At 41.9% G+C, this 16,458-nt stretch overlaps 1 protein-coding gene and 1 non-coding gene across 2 annotated transcripts; one reads left to right on the top strand and one right to left on the bottom strand.

Annotated features, from left to right (window-relative positions):
- The first annotated feature begins 6,135 nt into the window (after positions 1-6,135).
- On the top strand, positions 6,136-9,846 carry LOC130933608 (uncharacterized). Its single transcript, XM_057863231.1, has 4 exons — positions 6,136-7,008; positions 7,174-7,423; positions 7,508-8,927; positions 9,147-9,846. The coding sequence occupies exons 1-4, from the start codon at positions 6,136-6,138 to the stop codon at positions 9,844-9,846; spliced, it is 3,243 nt and encodes a 1,080-aa protein (XP_057719214.1).
- A 5,945-nt stretch (positions 9,847-15,791) lies between these two features.
- LOC130937307 (small nucleolar RNA R71) lies at positions 15,792-15,899 on the bottom strand. Its single transcript, XR_009068530.1, has one exon. It is a non-coding gene; the product is annotated as a small nucleolar RNA R71 (small nucleolar RNA).
- Positions 15,900-16,458: the final 559 nt, after the last annotated feature.

Genomic DNA, 16,458 nt, shown 5'->3' with positions numbered 1-16,458 from the left:
CCCTCGCGAGCTCTGATTCCAGACAGCGATGGCGGCTCCAAACTTCGCGGGCGCCATCCCTCCTCCTCCCTTTCCCCTTTTCCTCCCCCCTCGCTTTCTTTTTCCTTTTTCTTTCTCCCCTCCCCTTCATGTTCTTATCTTTTTTTATTTTATAAATTTTTTATTAGAATCAGGGTAATTTAATAATAAAATTAAAAATTTTATTCAAAATAATGATTTTAATATGAAATAAAACGTTAAGGATGATTCTAAATAAAAAATTACGTTGGAGACGGTTTCGATTCTTACTCTAAACGTTAGGAATCAAAATAATACTTACCCCTAATTATATTTAAATGTTAATATTTCATTTAAATAAAATGGTTGGAGATATTATCAAAATCAAAATTGATTTGATGAGGTGTAGATTTATAAAAGAGTCAAAATCAATTTGAATTGTTAAAGAATATATTAGAAGAATTATGAAACCTAGTTGCAAATGTCCAGCTACATGTGTCATATTGTGATATAGTTAAAAATGTTGACTAATTTAGTAATTCTCATGACTATATATTATGCCCAGCAATATGTAATTTGTATACAAATTAGAAAAGAATTATAGAAACACAGAAGAATCAAGAACAAAAGAGATGCATAGCTGGATGTTTTCTTGTCGCCACAAGAATAATAAATAAGTGGTTTGGCTTTCAAGTTTAATTAGGCATGTCATTTTAGTTAAGAGCACAGTTATGGGTCATAGTTAAATTAAGTTGTTGATAGTAAAATCTTATTTTGATTGTTATGACTTTATATTATTTTGTTTAATAAGTTATTAACCATTCTTTTGTTTAGAAAATTTATCTTGTATGTTTTAGTATTTTTTTAATATTTGAGTTTAATATTTACACGATTTAATTTAATATTTGTAAGTGTTGTGATGAGTATATTTAAAATTTGGTTTTGGATAAAGTGTCATAAATTATCACTTTATTATATTACTATGTGAGAAATTTGTTTTGGATAGAATAATTATTTATTTGAAAACTCTTTAGAAGATATTTGATTAAGATAGAGTAATTATCTAATTTTATAACTATTTTATATTATATATTTTTTATTAATTAAAATATTTAATATTTTTTTATGTCAATTGTGTAATCTTTTGTGTTTCAACTCACACGCTCTGTTTTCTAACACACGCAAGGAATTACTTAGAAATTCAAACGGATCATTAGAAAAAAAAAAATCGATTATAAAACGAATATTAATTTTGAATAAACTACGAGTTGCACCTCAATAATGAAAACATACAATAACAGTAGGAAAATATTCTCATAAACATGCGTAAAACATCTTTTTGTAAAAACATTTATGTGTTGCATTATTATTAAACATATTAATGAATTTGTTACTTTTTAATTTTTTAACAAATTAGAATAAAACCGATTTTTTATAACAATAACAATAAATCTAATTGTTATTCGATCCGGTCGAATCGACTAATTTACATAATCTACTGGATCATGATTTTTTTTGTTTTTTCTAAAATAAAAATAAGAGATATATTTAGTTTTTTATAAAAAAAATTTAGACATGATTCATTTTAGATTGTGTAAATCGATCGGATCAAATCGAGTTTAATAATTATAGTACGGACAATTGTATTTATTATTATTGTTATAATAAGCCGATTTTGTTCTGGTTTATTAAAAAATAAATTATTGACTGGTTTAATAAATATATCCAATAATATCATGACACATGTAAACATCTTTAAAAAAATATATTTAATGTCTTTATCGAAGTGGTCTCTATAACAGTAAGCAACATCTCTATAAAAAAACATAAATAATAAGAAAAGAGAGAGCGAGAGAGAGATTCTAACTCATTCTTAACATGGCCATGAACGATGTTTTAAATTTGAACATTTATTTACTTGAGAGTCGAAGTATTTTTTGTAAATAAACATTTTAAGATAAAAACTTATAAAAAATTATCCTGCAATAACAACTTATGAGATATATTTCGAACAAATTTAGAGATACAAAACAGTTTTTTCTTTAAGTGATAATTAAATGAGATTATTTTTATTGAATTTATTGTTTAAAAATCTTCTATTGCGATTAGAGGTGTATATGAATCGGGTGAAATCAGGTTTGTATTGATTTAAATTTGACCCTATTAAGTTTATTTTTTAGACTCTACCCGACTATAAACACGAAAAAATCTTACTACTTTCGGGTCACACTAAAATCGGGTCTAAATCAGTGAAGTCCAGATCTTGATAAATTTTATGTCAAAAAATTATAGTGCACTTATTTATAAAGAAGAAAAAAACATACTTGTTACCAAGAAATTGATATCATATTTGAATTTGAATTTGTTCATAAATTCTAATTTCATATTTTTTGAATATATTTTTTAATTCAACAAATGTGATTAAAAACAAAACGATAAGTTTATAATTAATATAATATAATATTAAAATTAATTTAAAACATATATACTTTTTTTAGTCCCTTTAAAGTGTATATAGGCCGAGTGAAGTCGGTTCACTTGATTGAGACCTAACCTTAGATAATGACCGGGTCTAATTTTAAGACCCTTACCAAATTTCAAATCCGATAAAATTATACCAAATTAACATTTAAAATATTTAAAACCGGACCGAATCTTTGAATCGAAATAAACCATCTACACCCCTAATTACAATTAGGGGTAAAAGTGGGCATAAAGAAGACAAATCTGCTTCAGTTGCAAAACTAAAAATATAATTGCAGCCATTATATACCGAACTACACTTCATATTACAACCGAGTTTATTACTCATGAATCAATATCAATAGGTGATGAATAAAAGTTAATTAAAAAAGGGACACACATTTTTTTAAACCAAAATAGCTAGAGATTTGAAAGTGAAAATGTAGCATTGAATGATTAATGTACTCGATCGTTGATCGGTCTCTTGGTCTCTATGAGATGAACATTCATAGTTGAAGCTTCGTCAACTAAAAAGTTTTTATATATTAAAACGAAGCATCACTAGAAATGTACGTGGTAACAAGAACCTCATGAGAGGAGGGAAAGATATCCGACAAAGTGATATTCTTATGTTTGTAAGTTGTTGAACACCACCCACCAGCATCGTCCATGCTTTGTCCTTTAGTAAGAGTGTTTATGCTCTCCTTCAATTCTAGCTAGATAGACTAGATAGATATAAATTCAACTCTAAAGAAAATAACAAGAATGATGATATGATATGTTTGAGCTGTCTAAAAAAAGAAAGGTACATATTCTAATAAAAATTTTATAATTATTTTTATATGAAATTTTTTTTTTATTTTTAAATAATAAATGATAAAATTTGATTTTAATATGTTATAAAAATATTATTTTTATTTAAAATATAATTAAATAAATAAGTCATTTTTTAAATAAAATATCTTTGTAAAAAATATTTTATTTAAATAAGTGACAAAAAACATTCTACGAATATTTTTTTACAAAATTTATATATTTTTATGAGACATAAAATTAAATGATTGTTAAAAAAATACTTATAACTATCTAATTTTTTAGAATTGATGACCTGTAATCTACATATAAAATTGTCATAAACCCTAAACCATACAATCGTACTCTTAAGGGCCCAACTAACTATTAAGAGAAACTCTTGTCTATTTTTGGTAGGTTGTTGAAATTAGATGCACCCAAGTATCGTAACACCCAAATTTCTCATTTTTCCTTTGCTTTTTATTTTTTCCCTTTTAAGTGGCTTTCTTGTTTTATCTTTTTGCTAGTTTCTCTTGGAGAGAGTTGGGTGACGTATCAAGATAAGGCGTATAAATCACTGTTAATTATATTAAATTCTATATATATATATATATATATATTAAATTCAGTTATTATTTATAAATATATATTTTACATTTTAATATATATTTTATAAATTATTAATTAGTAGCTAATTATATATGTAACCTATGGTTGATATATACTTAAATTCATTGTATTAAATTTTAATGAATGACAACCACTGAAGTTTGAGTATTTAAGCGATAAATGATAAAAGCATAAAATGGAACAAGAACAAGCTAAGTGCACAAGATTGAAGACGTTTAGTTTTGTTACGGCCCGGCCCAAGGTCTGCACGGGTCGACCCGACCCAAATACTACCCGACCCGGACACGCGCCCTCCAACCGACCCGGACACGCGTCCTGTACGGTCCGGCACGCGGCTGCAGAACAATGTCCTTGGGGATATGGGCCTGTCCTCTCAAGGGGCCCACTACTGACATGTATATAAGGGGAAGATTGGCTCTTCCCCCGAGGTACGTCACATCCTCTCACCCTATCATTCTGCCCGCCTGCACATTGCTGACTTGAGCGTCAGAGTGTCTTTGCAGGTGGCACCCCCCCTCAACATCTCTCCACGACCAAGTGCTCCAGTGCTCGGCCACTCGACAACCCCCAAGCAGTGCGACCCAAGCCAAAGCGTCCTCACCCCTACATCTATCCACCCGATCTGTTCGGAACCCGACTACTGAACATTGGCGCCGTCTGTGGGGACGTCTAAATGGAAGTCGTACTGGGTCCCGGCGACCACGCTCGGGCGGCCGGGGCGGAGGGGGCAGCCTCCGTCGCCTCGCAAGGGGGGCGGCGGAGGTCCCCCCATCGACACACGAGGACACGACCATTTGGAGGAACGGGCGGCGATAGCGCCATAATAATGCAAGAGCTACGCCACAGAGTTCAGAACCTAGAACGGCAGCTTGCCGACCGGGAGCGGGAGGGACGGTCTACCGACCCGAGCTACACCCCGTCTCCCGGGAGCGAGGAGGAAGACTCTCACCGAAGCCGCCCGCGGACAGAAGCGGAGAGCTCGCGGGAGGAGTCACCCATAATAAGGAGACGAAATGACACGATCATCTACTCCCGCGGCAGACCGACCCATCGAGCGATAAGAGGACGCGAAGACGGAAGAACACGACAACCTGTCATAATGGGCGTCACCCCGTTCCACCGATCCATCCTCGAAGTCCGGCTGCCGAAACACTTCGACAAGCCAACGGACATGAGGTACGACGGAACTCAAGATCCTCTAGAACACCTCACGGCCTTTGAGGCCAGGATGAATCTAGAAGGAGTAGGAGACGAAGTAAGGTGCCGCGCCTTCCCGGTAACCCTAGCAGGACCAGCGATCAGATGGTTTAACGGCCTCCCTCAAGGTTCCATCTACAACTTCTCGGACATCAGCCGTGCATTCCTGGCCCAATTTACAACGCGAATAGCAAAGGCCAAGCATCCTATCAACCTTCTAGGGGTAACCCAGAGACAAGGAGAACCGACCAGGAGGTACCTAGATCGGTTCAACGATGAATGCTTGGAAATCGACGGCTTAACCGACTCGGTGGCCAGCCTCTGCCTGACAAACGGCCTCCTCAACGAGAACTTCCGAAAACACCTCACCACGAAGCCGGTTTGGACAATGCACGAAATCCAGACGGTGGCCAAGGAGTACATAAACGACGAGGAAGTCAGCCGAGTCGTGGCTGCCAATAAGCGGCAGTCCGGTTACGGCCAGGGTCGACAGTCCGGTGGCGACGGTGAAAGAGCAAAAGAGAAGGCCAGGGAGGAGGCACCAAACAAAGCACCTAGGTCGTTCCCTCGAGTCGGAAAATTCACTAACTACACTCCACTCACCCTCCCCATCGTGGAAGTTTATCAACAAATAGCTGAGAAAGGAATTCTTCCGAAGCCTCGACCACTTAAGGACCGTACGGGAGGAAACAAGAACCTTTATTGTGATTACCACAAGGGATACGGCCATCAAACACAAGACTGTTTCGACCTAAAGGATGCACTAGAATAGGCGATAAGGGAAGGAAAGCTAGCAGCGTTCTCCCATCTCATCAGGGAGCCGAGAAGACGTTATCGCGATCAAGACGAGGAAGGAAAGACGCGCTCGGCCAAGCGGCGACAGGAACCCGAAGACAGAGACCATGGCCTCACTGTGATAAACGTGGTAACAGCAAAAAACGCTGCACCAAAATCCCGGTCGGCACACAAGAAAGACGCCAAGGTTCTGGCGATCTCATCCCTGCCAGTACAAAGCTCTAAAAAACCTCCATCCATTTCTTTCGGCCCGGAAGACCAATGGTTCAGCGACGCCCCGGAAAACCCCCCATGGTCATAACGGCCAGAGTGGGAACCAGCCTCGTCAAACGGATCCTTGTCGATACAGGAGCTGATTCAAATATCATGTTCCGCAACGTTTTCGACGCACTAGGGCTAAAGGATGCCGACCTGATGACTCACCAGCACGGGGTTATCGGGCTAGGCGACCACTTCATCAAACCGGACGGAGTCATTTCCCTACCAATCTCGGTCGGGCAGATCCAAGGTCGAAGATCGGCGATGGCTGAGTTCGTAATTCTCCGAGATTCCACAGCCTACAACATCATCTTGGGAAGAAAAACGATCAATGATTTTGAAGCCATAATCAACACCAAGCTACTAGTTATGAAGTTCGTCACCGATGATGGATCCATAGGGACCGTAAGAGGAGACCTCGAGACGGCGGTTGCTTGTGACAACGCCAGCCTTTCCCTTAGGAAGAAGTCCAAGGAAGCATCCGGCGTGTTCCTAGCCGACCTTGATGCCAGAGTTGAGGACAAGCCGAGGCCAGAACCAGAAGGGGACCTCGAAAAGTTTAGAATCGGTGACGAAGAGGAAAAGTTTACATTCGTTAACAAGAACCTCCCACGTGAGCTGAAGGAGCCTTTGATTGAAATGATAAGGGCCAACAGGGACTTGTTCGCCTGGACACCAGCCGACATGCCAGGCATAGATCCAAGAATCATCTCACATCACCTAGCCGTCAAAGCGGAAGCGCGCCCAGTGGCTCAACGAAGAAGAAAGATGTCGGCAGAAAGAGCAGAGGAGGTAGCCAAGCAAACGGCCGGCCTCCTAGAAGCAGGCTTCATACGTGAAGTGGACTACTCGACATGGCTCTCGAATGTGGTATTGGTAAGAAAGCACAACGGCAGGTGGAGAATGTGCGTGGACTACTCAGACCTTAACAAAGCATGCCCCAAAGATTGCTTCCCCCTCCCCAACATAGATGCACTCGTCGACGCCGCGGCGGGATACCGGTATCTGAGTTTCATGGACGCCTACTCCGGTTACAATCAGATACCGATGCACCGTCCCGACGAAGACAAGACGGCGTTTATAACGCCAGGAGGGACTTTTTGCTATAAGGTGATGCCGTTCGGCTTGAAAAATGCGGGGGCAACATATCAAAGGCTGATGAACAGAATATTCCACGACCTCATAGGGAAAACGGTTGAAGTTTACGTGGACGACATCCTCGCAAAAACAACACGACCTGACGACCTCCTGAAAGATCTGGCAAGTGTATTTGCGTCTCTCCGTCAACACGGTATGAGGCTGAACCCCCTCAAGTGCGCCTTCGCCATGGAAGCCGGCAAGTTCCTGGGATTCATGATAACTCAGAAAGGGGTAGAAGCTAACCCGGAGAAATGCCAGGCAATACTCCAGATGAAGAGCCCGGGTTGCATCAAGGACGTCCAGAGGTTGGCAGGACGGTTAACCTCACTATCTCGGTTCCTCGGGGCTTCGGCGACAAAGGCCCTGCCATTTTTCAACCTCATGAAGAAAGGGATGGCGTTTGAGTGGACACCCGCATGTGAAGAAGCCTTTCAACACTTCAAGGAAATCCTGGCGGCACCTCCCGTTCTCGGGAAGCCAAAGGACGGGGAACCACTATACCTATACCTCGCTATAACAAGCGAAGCCCTGGCCGCAGTTCTGGTACGGGAAGACGGGAAAGCTCAACAGCCAGTCTATTTCATAAGCAGGGCCCTGCAGGGGGCAGAATTAAGATATAGCAAGTTGGAAAAGCTAGCCTTGGCACTCCTAACTTCCTCGAGAAGGTTAAAACAATACTTCCAAAGTCACCAAGTTGTCGTCAGGACGGACCAAGGGATCCGGCAAGTTCTCCAAAAACCTGATCTGGCGGGAAGAATGATGACTTGGTCCATCGAACTCTCCCAATATGATATACGGTACGAGCCCCGGCAAGCCATCAAGGCGCAAGCCATGGCGGATTTTTTAGTTGAAGTAACGGGAGACCCAGGCGAAGACATGGGAACACGGTGGAAGCTCCATGTGGACGGAGCCTCCAACCAGACCTTCGGAGGTGCCGGGATCATCCTGGAAAGCCCGATTGGGGTCGTATACGAGCAGTCGATTAGATTCGAGTTTCCCATCTCGAACAACCAAGCGGAATACGAAGCCCTCATTGGAGGCTTAGCCCTAGCGGCAGAGGTCGGCGCGAGAAGGCTGGATATATGCAGCGATTCCCAAGTCGTCACCTCCCAAGTAAACGGTAGCTACCATGCCAAAGACCCCTTGCTACAAAAGTACTTGGAAAAGGTTAAAAGCTTGAGTCAAAAGTTCGAAGAGATCACGGTCCATCACGTACCCAGAGAAAGAAACACACGGGCAGACCTCCTGTCAAAGCTAGCCAGCACAAAGCCAGGGGAGAGCAACCGATCTCTCATCCAAGGCATGACAAGAGAACCAGCAGTCACACTGCACGTAACGAGCCTAGGTCCTTCATGGCTAGACCCCATCATCAACTTCCTAGAACACGGCCAAGTCCCTGGTGATAAGAAGGATGCGGCGAAGTTAAGGAGAGAAGCGGCCAAATACGCCGTCATCCAAGGACAGCTATTCAAGAAAGGGCTCAGCCAACCCCTACTGAAGTGCCTACGCCCCGACCAGACGGACTACGTCCTCACGGAAGTCCATGAGGGATGCTGCGGGCACCACATCGGAGGCAAAGCCCTAGCAAGGAAATTAATCCGAGCTGGATACTACTGGCCGTCGATGATGGCAGATTCCAAAGAATTTGTCAAAAGGTGTGTAAAGTGCCAACAGAATGCCAACTTTGCCAGGGCGCCGGCCTCAGAGCTAAGCTTGCTAACGACCTCCCGGCCATTCTCTCAATGGGGAGTCGACCTCTTAGGACCCTTCTCGGTCGGCCCCGGGCAGGTCAAATATCTCATAGTGGCAATTGACTACTATACCAAATGGATAGAAGCCGAGCCACTGGCTAGCATATCCTCGGCCAATTGCAGGAAATTCATGTGGAGGCAGGTAATAACACGATTCGAGATACCGGAAGTCGTCATCTCTGACAACGGTACACAGTTTACTGACAAAAAGTTCACAGAATTTCTCAGCGGCCTGGGTATAAGGCAAAGGTTCTCTTCGGTAGAACACCCCCAGACGAACGGGCAAGTAGAGTCCGCCAACAAAGTTATCCTCTCAGGGCTAAAGAAGAGGTTGGACAACAAAAAGGGTGCTTGGGCCGACGAGCTAGCATCGGTCCTCTGGTCTTACCGAACAACCGAGCAATCCTCCACCAAGGAAACCCCTTTCCGACTAACATACGGGGTGGATGCAGTAATACCCGTAGAGATCGGTGAACCGAGTCCGCGGTTGCTTTTGAAAGGAGTAGAGGAAACCGTGGAAAAGGACTTGATAGATGAAGCCCGGGCAATGGCCCATGTGACAGAAACGGCACTGAAGCAAAGAATGGCTCTGCGCTACAACACCAAAGTGCTCAAAAGGGAGTTCGAGCCAAACGACCTCGTCTTAAGGCGAAATGATATCGGCCTGCCGACCCCTGGAGAGGGCAAGCTAGCGGTAAACTGGGAAGGCCCCTACAGAGTCAAAAAGGTGATGGGAAAAGGGGCCTTTAAGTTAGAAAAACTTGATGGCAAGGAGGTCCCGAGGACATGGAACGCGGACAACCTTAGAAGATTCTACTCCTAGAGGACAGAACGACATGCCGGCTAATCTAGCTAAGTAGTTAATTTGTCGTTTGAACTTTATAATAGCCTTTAAGTCCTTTATGTGGTTACCGAATAAGATATACTTGTGCAAATTTTTCTCTCCTATTTTGTCAATTAATTTTCCAGATAAACCACCACGTCCGATGACGACGCGCGTTCCCGGGATTGATCACCCCGGGAACCCGTCAACCACAATCGTAACGACTACACAAAAGGCCGTCGGCCATTGATATAAGTAACAACAATAAACCAAAAACGGTTAAAAGAAGCGGAAATTCATCACGACAGCATGAGCAAACGATTAAAACGGTCACTGATCACAAGCCAAGATAAAACGGCTAAACATCAAATCGTTCACAAGCCAAAACGGCTAAAACTAAAATAGTTTACAAGTCAAAACAAAGCGGCTAGGCAAAAACCATAAAAAGAGAATTCATTTCTTCGGGACATCGACAACCTTGCCATCCTGAATAACCTTGCGGACACCAATCGCCGACGTGTCGAATTCAGGGGCAACAACTCTAATTTGAGCTTTCAGGGCTTCTTCGGTAGCCAGGATCGCACCTTTCCCCTGCTTCAAGACGTCTTTATACTTAGCTTTCCACGTCGCCAATTCGGCCTCCACGGCCTGCTTCTCCCTCTCCATTTCGGCCACCAGTTTCTGTGCCGCGCCGACTTGACTCTCCAAAGTCATCTCGCGCTCGACAAGACGAGAAACCGTTTCGCCGGACTCCTTCAACTTCTCTTCAGCCGTGGCGGCTTTCTTCTCGGCAGCAGTAGCCTTTTTCTCTGTAGCGTCGAGTTTCTCATTTGATTGGGTCAGCTGCTCCCGGAGAGTGTCAACTTCACTTTTTAATTCATTATTCGCCTTCCCAGCAGTTTCCAACCTCCTGCGGAGGGACTCCATCCCGGATAGCTCAAACTCTGCCTTCCGGGCTATCACGGCGCCGCGCAGGAGGGTACGGTACATCCACCTCGCTTGCCCGGCAAGGGAAGACTCCTGAAAGTGCTCCTCGGTACCGGGGATCAGCTGGGAATCAATAAAGTTCCCGGCGTCAAAGTTCCTCTCCATAACGGTAAGAGCCCCCTCGGGACTGGAAGACATCTTCCTCTTCCTCTTAAGCTTGGGGACCTCTTCCACCTCTTCATCATCGTCTGGATTAGGCACAGAGCCTCCAGTTTCAATCACCTCGCGGAAAGGAGAGGCGTGGACTGCTGTGCCGCCTTCAACCGCGGCACCCTGGGCCGAGGTGCCGATGTCATCGGTAGCGGCCTTCTGCTCGGGAGCATCCTGATCCTCTGGAGGAGCAGCAGACCCCTCAGGAGCGGGTTGCTCATCACCCTCCTCGTCATCAGCGCCCAAAAAAGTTTGAAACAAATCGGGAAGACCCGTAACCGACGCAGACATATCCACTGCAGGAAAACAAAGAAGGTCGGTTAGTCGCCACACAATATCAATAAAAGGGAAAAAGGTAAAGGGCAAAGTAAAAAGCTTCTCACAAATATAATTACGGCCGGACTCCCGGTCACCCATGAGGAGGTGGGGATTTACTGGGTTCTTCCCAAAAACCGCCATCAACACCTCGGCAATTTGCTTGTCCACCTTCGACATACTCCTATAAGCTACCTTAATAAAACTATTGGACCCCGCCCCGAAACTCCAATAAGTCGGGATGAGCCGTACCCCCTCCAAAGACAACCAAAAGGGGTGACGACCTTTGACAGGGCGGACCTTAAAATATTTGTCCTTAAACCCATGGTAAGAATCTTCAAACAACCCGAAAATCTTCCGACCCTGGGCAGACCGGAAGGACATGAACCCTTTTTTGTGTTTCCCCTCCTTGGAAGGGTTGGTGAGGGTGAAGAAGAAGAGGTAAACATCCACGGACACCGGTGATGAGCGGATAATTTGTATACTTTTTGGCATTATTTTTAGTATGTTTTTAGTATGATCTAGTTAGTTTTTAGTATATTTTTATTAGTTTTTAATTAAAATTCACTTTTCTGGACTTTACTATGAGTTTGTGTGTTTTTCTGTGATTTCTGGTATTTTCTGGCTGAAATTGAGGGACCTGAGCAAAAATCTGATTCAGAGACTCAAAAGGACTGCAGATGCTGTTGGATTCTGACCTCCCTGCATTCGAAGTGGATTTTCTGGAGCTACAGAAGCCCAATTGGCGCGCTCTCAACGGCATTGAAAATTAGACATCCTGGGCTTTCCAGCAATATATAATAGTCCATACTTTGCCCAAGATTTGATGGCCCAAACCGGCGTTCAAAGTCACCTCAAGAAATCCCAGCGTTAAACGCTGGAATTGGCACCTAAATGGGAGTTAAACGCCCAAACTGGCACCAAAGCTGGCGTTTAACTCCAAGAAGAGTCTCTACACGAAATTGCTTCATTGCTCAGCCCAAGCACACACCAAGTGGGCCCGGAAGAGGATTTTTATGTCATTTACTCATTTCTGTACACCATAGGCTACTAGTTTCTTATAAGTAGGACCTTTTACTATTGTATAAAAATCTTTTGATCACTTTTAGATCTCTAGATCATCTTTGAACATTTTAGTTCTTAGATCATTGGGAGGCTGGCCATTCGGCCATGCCTAGACCTTATGCTTATGTATTTTCAACGGTGGAGTTTCTACACACCATAGATTAAGGTGTGGAGCTCTGCTGTACCTCGAGTATTAATGCAATTACTATTGTTCTTCCATTCAAATTCCGCTTGTTCTTTGTCCAAGATATCACTTGTTCTTCAACATGATGAAGGTGATGATTGACGCCCATCACCATTCTCACCCATGAACAAGGTGACTGACAACCATTCTTGTTCTACAAGCATCTGAGGCTTAGTGAATATCTCTTGGATTCCTGATTGCACGATGCATGGTTGATCGCCTGACAACCGAGTGCTCGCCTGACAAACGAGCCAACCATTCCGTGAGATCAGAGTCTTCGTGGTATAGGCAAGAACTGATGGCAGCATTCAAGAGAATCCGGAAAGTCTAACCTTGTCTGTGGTATTCTGAGTAGGATTCAATGACTAAATGACTGTGACGTGCTTCAAACCTGTAACCTACTGGGCGTTAGTGACAGACGCAAAAGAGTTATTCTATTCCGGTAGGGGAGGGAACCGAACCGGTGATTGGCCGTACTGTGACAGAGTATTGAGCATTAGCTTTCACTGCGAGGATGGGAGGTAGCTGCTGACAACAGTGAGACCCTATACGAGCTTGCCATGGAAAGGAGTAAGAAGGGTTGGATGAAGACAGTAGGAAAGCAGAGAGACGGAAGGGAAGGCATCTTCATACACTTGTCTGAAGCTCTTATACCAATGATATACATAAGTATCACTATCTTTATCTTTTATGTTATTTTCGTTCATCACCATATATATCTGAGTTTGCCTGACTAAGATTTACAAGATGACCATAGCTTGCTTCAATACTAACAATCTCCGTGGGATCGACCCTTACTCACGTAAGGTTTATTACTTGGACGACCCAGTGCACTTGCTGGTTAGTTGTGCGAAATTGTGTAATGCCATGGTATTAAGCGCACCAAGTTCTTGGAGCCAGTACCAGGGATTATGAGAGTCGTGAAAAAGTATAGTTCACAATTTCGTCCACCAAGTTTTTGGCGCCGTTGCCGGGGATTGTTCTAGTTTTGAGCAAGCCTTTGGTAACATCAGTGCCAAGATCCGGCAACAACATCAAATTTTTGGTGTTATTGCCCGGGATTGTTTAGGCTGGACAACTGACGGTTCATCTTGTTGCTTAGATTAGGTATTATTTTTTTCGAAATTCTTGAAGATGAATTCTAGAGTTTCATGATGATTTGTTGAAATCTGGCTGGCTGAGAAGCCATGTCTAATCTGATTGGACCGAGGTTTCAACTTATCACCACAAGAGCTTGTTGATTTCGTATCAATCTTGCTTTTGGAGCAGTGATTTGCTAAGGCTTGGCTGACCTTTGGTCATGTCTAGTGTTTTGGACCGAAGCTTTCTTTGGAAGCTTGGCTGGCTGTGAAGCCATGTCTAATTCCTGGACCGGAGTCTTAGACTAGCATTGCACTGATTCCTGGAATTCTCATTAAGAATTTTGATACCTTTTTCCACTTAATTTTCGAAAAACACAAAAAAAAAAAATTTTACAAAATCATAAAAACCAAAAAGATTTTATGTTTCTTGCTTGAGTCTAGTGTCTCATCTTAAGTTTGGTGTCAATTGCATGCATTCATATGTCTTAGTGATCTTCAAGATGTTCTTGATGATTCACTTGCTCTGATCTTTGAATTCTATTGACTTGAGTATTTTATGTGTCTCATATGCATTTTCAGTTCATTAGTGTCAGTAGTATACAAACTGCTAAGTTTGGTGTCTTGCATGCATTGTTATTTGATTCTTGTTGCATTTTAATTATTAAAAATCCAAAAATATTTTTAATTTGTGTCTTTTCAAGTCAATGATACAAGGGATTGAAGATTCAGAACACACTGCAGAGGAATTATACAGAAAAAGCTGAGCATTCAAAAATGCCCAGTGAAGAAGGCAGACTGGCGTTTAAACGCCAGCCAGGGCACCTGGTTGGGCGTTTAACGCCCAAAAAGGTAGCATTTTGGGCGTTAAACGCCAGAATGTATACCATTCTGGGCGTTTAACGCCAGGATGGTGCTAGGGGGAAAATTTTGTTTTCAAATCAATTTTTTTTCAAGTTTTCAAAGTTTTTCAAAATCAAATCTTTTTCACATCATATCTTTTCAATCAAATGTTTTCAAAATCAATTTCTTTCCTTTTTAAAAGACACTTACTAACAATTAATGATTTGATTGACATTTTTTGCCTTTTCTATTAAGAGAGGTTTTATGTTTGAATCATATCTTTTCTTGTTAGGCAAGTCATTAATTTCCTAAATCATATCTTTTCAAAGTGTTTTCAAATCATATCTCTTAAAATTGTTTTCAAATCATATCTTCTCAATCACATCTTTTTAAAACCATAACTTTTCAATCAAATCTTTTTAACCTCTTCTTTTTCAAAATAGTTTTCAATCAAATCTTTTTGATTTCTAATTTCAAAATCTTTTTCAAAAATCACTTGATTTCTCTTCCACTTTCAATTTTCGAAAATTACCAATCAAATTTTCAAAATGTTTTCAAAATCTTTTGATTGAATTTTCGAAAATTCTCTTCCCTCCTTCTCACATCCTTCTATTTATGGAGTACCACTCCTTCTAAATGCACAATTCGAACCTTATCTAATTAAAGTTCGAATTCTCCTTCTCCTTCTTCTTTCTATTTCTCTTTTCCTCTGACATTTCAAGGAATCTCTATACTGTGACATAGAGAATTCCACATCTTCTTTTTCTCTTCTCTTTCATATGAGCAGGAGCAGAGACAAAGGCATTCTTGTTGAAGCTGATCCTGAACCTGAAAGGACCTTGAAGCGAAAGCTAAGAGAAGCCAAAGCACAACTCTCTTTAGAGGACCTGACCGAATTCTTCAAGGAAGAAGAACCCATGGCAGCCGAAAACAACAACAATGCCAACAATGCAAGGAAGGTGCTGGGTGACTTTACTGCACCTACTCCCGACTTCTATGGGAGAAGCATCTCTATCCCTGCCATTGGAGCAAACAACTTTGAGCTTAAGCCTCAATTAGTTTCTCTAATGCAACAGAATTGCAAGTTCCATGGACTTCCAATGGAAGATCCTCATCAGTTCTTAGCTGAATTCTTGCAAATCTGTGACACAGTCAAGACTAATGGGGTTAACCCTGAGGTCTACAGGCTGATGCTATTCCCTTTTGCTGTAAGAGACAGAGCTAGAATATGGTTGGATTCTCAACCTAAGGAAAGCCTGGACTCTTGGGAAAAGCTAGTCAATGCCTTCTTGGCAAAGTTCTTTCCACCACAAAGATGGAGTAAGCTTAGAGTGGAAGTCCAAACCTTCAGACAGAAGGATGGAGAATCCCTCTATGAAGCTTGGGAAAGATACAAACAATTGATCAGAAAATGTCCTTCTGACATGCTTTCTGAATGGAGCATCATAGGTATTTTCTATGATGGTCTCTCTGAACTATCCAAGATGTCTTTGGATAGCTCTGCTGGAGGATCTCTTCATTTGAAGAAGACGCCTACAGAGGCTCAAGAGCTGATTGAAATGGTTGCAAATAACCAATTCATGTACACTTCTGAAAGGAATCCTGTGAACAATGGGACTAGTCAGAAGAAAGGAGTTCTTGAGATTGACACTCTGAATGCCATTTTGGCTCAGAACAAGATATTGACTCAACAAGTCAATTTGATTTCTCAAAGTCTGTCTGGAATGCAAAATGCACCAAGCAGTACTAAGGATGCTTCATCTGAGGAAGAAGCTTATGATCCTGAGAACCCTTCCATGGAAGAGGTGAATTACCTAGGAGAACCCTATGGAAACACCTATAACTCTTCATGGAGAAATCACCCAAATCTCTCATGGAAGAATCAAGAGAGACCTCAACAAGGTTTCAATAATAATAATGGTGGAAGAAACAGGTTTAGCAATGGCAAGCCTTTTCCATCATCTTCTCAGCAACAGACAGAGAGTTCTA

The sequence above is a fragment of the Arachis stenosperma genome, chromosome 6 (genome assembly GCF_014773155.1).
Source record: "Arachis stenosperma cultivar V10309 chromosome 6, arast.V10309.gnm1.PFL2, whole genome shotgun sequence".
In the NCBI taxonomy this organism is placed as follows: domain Eukaryota; kingdom Viridiplantae; phylum Streptophyta; class Magnoliopsida; order Fabales; family Fabaceae; genus Arachis; species Arachis stenosperma.
Note: the sequence above shows the minus strand (reverse complement) of the source record. Positions and strands in the feature narration are given on the sequence as shown.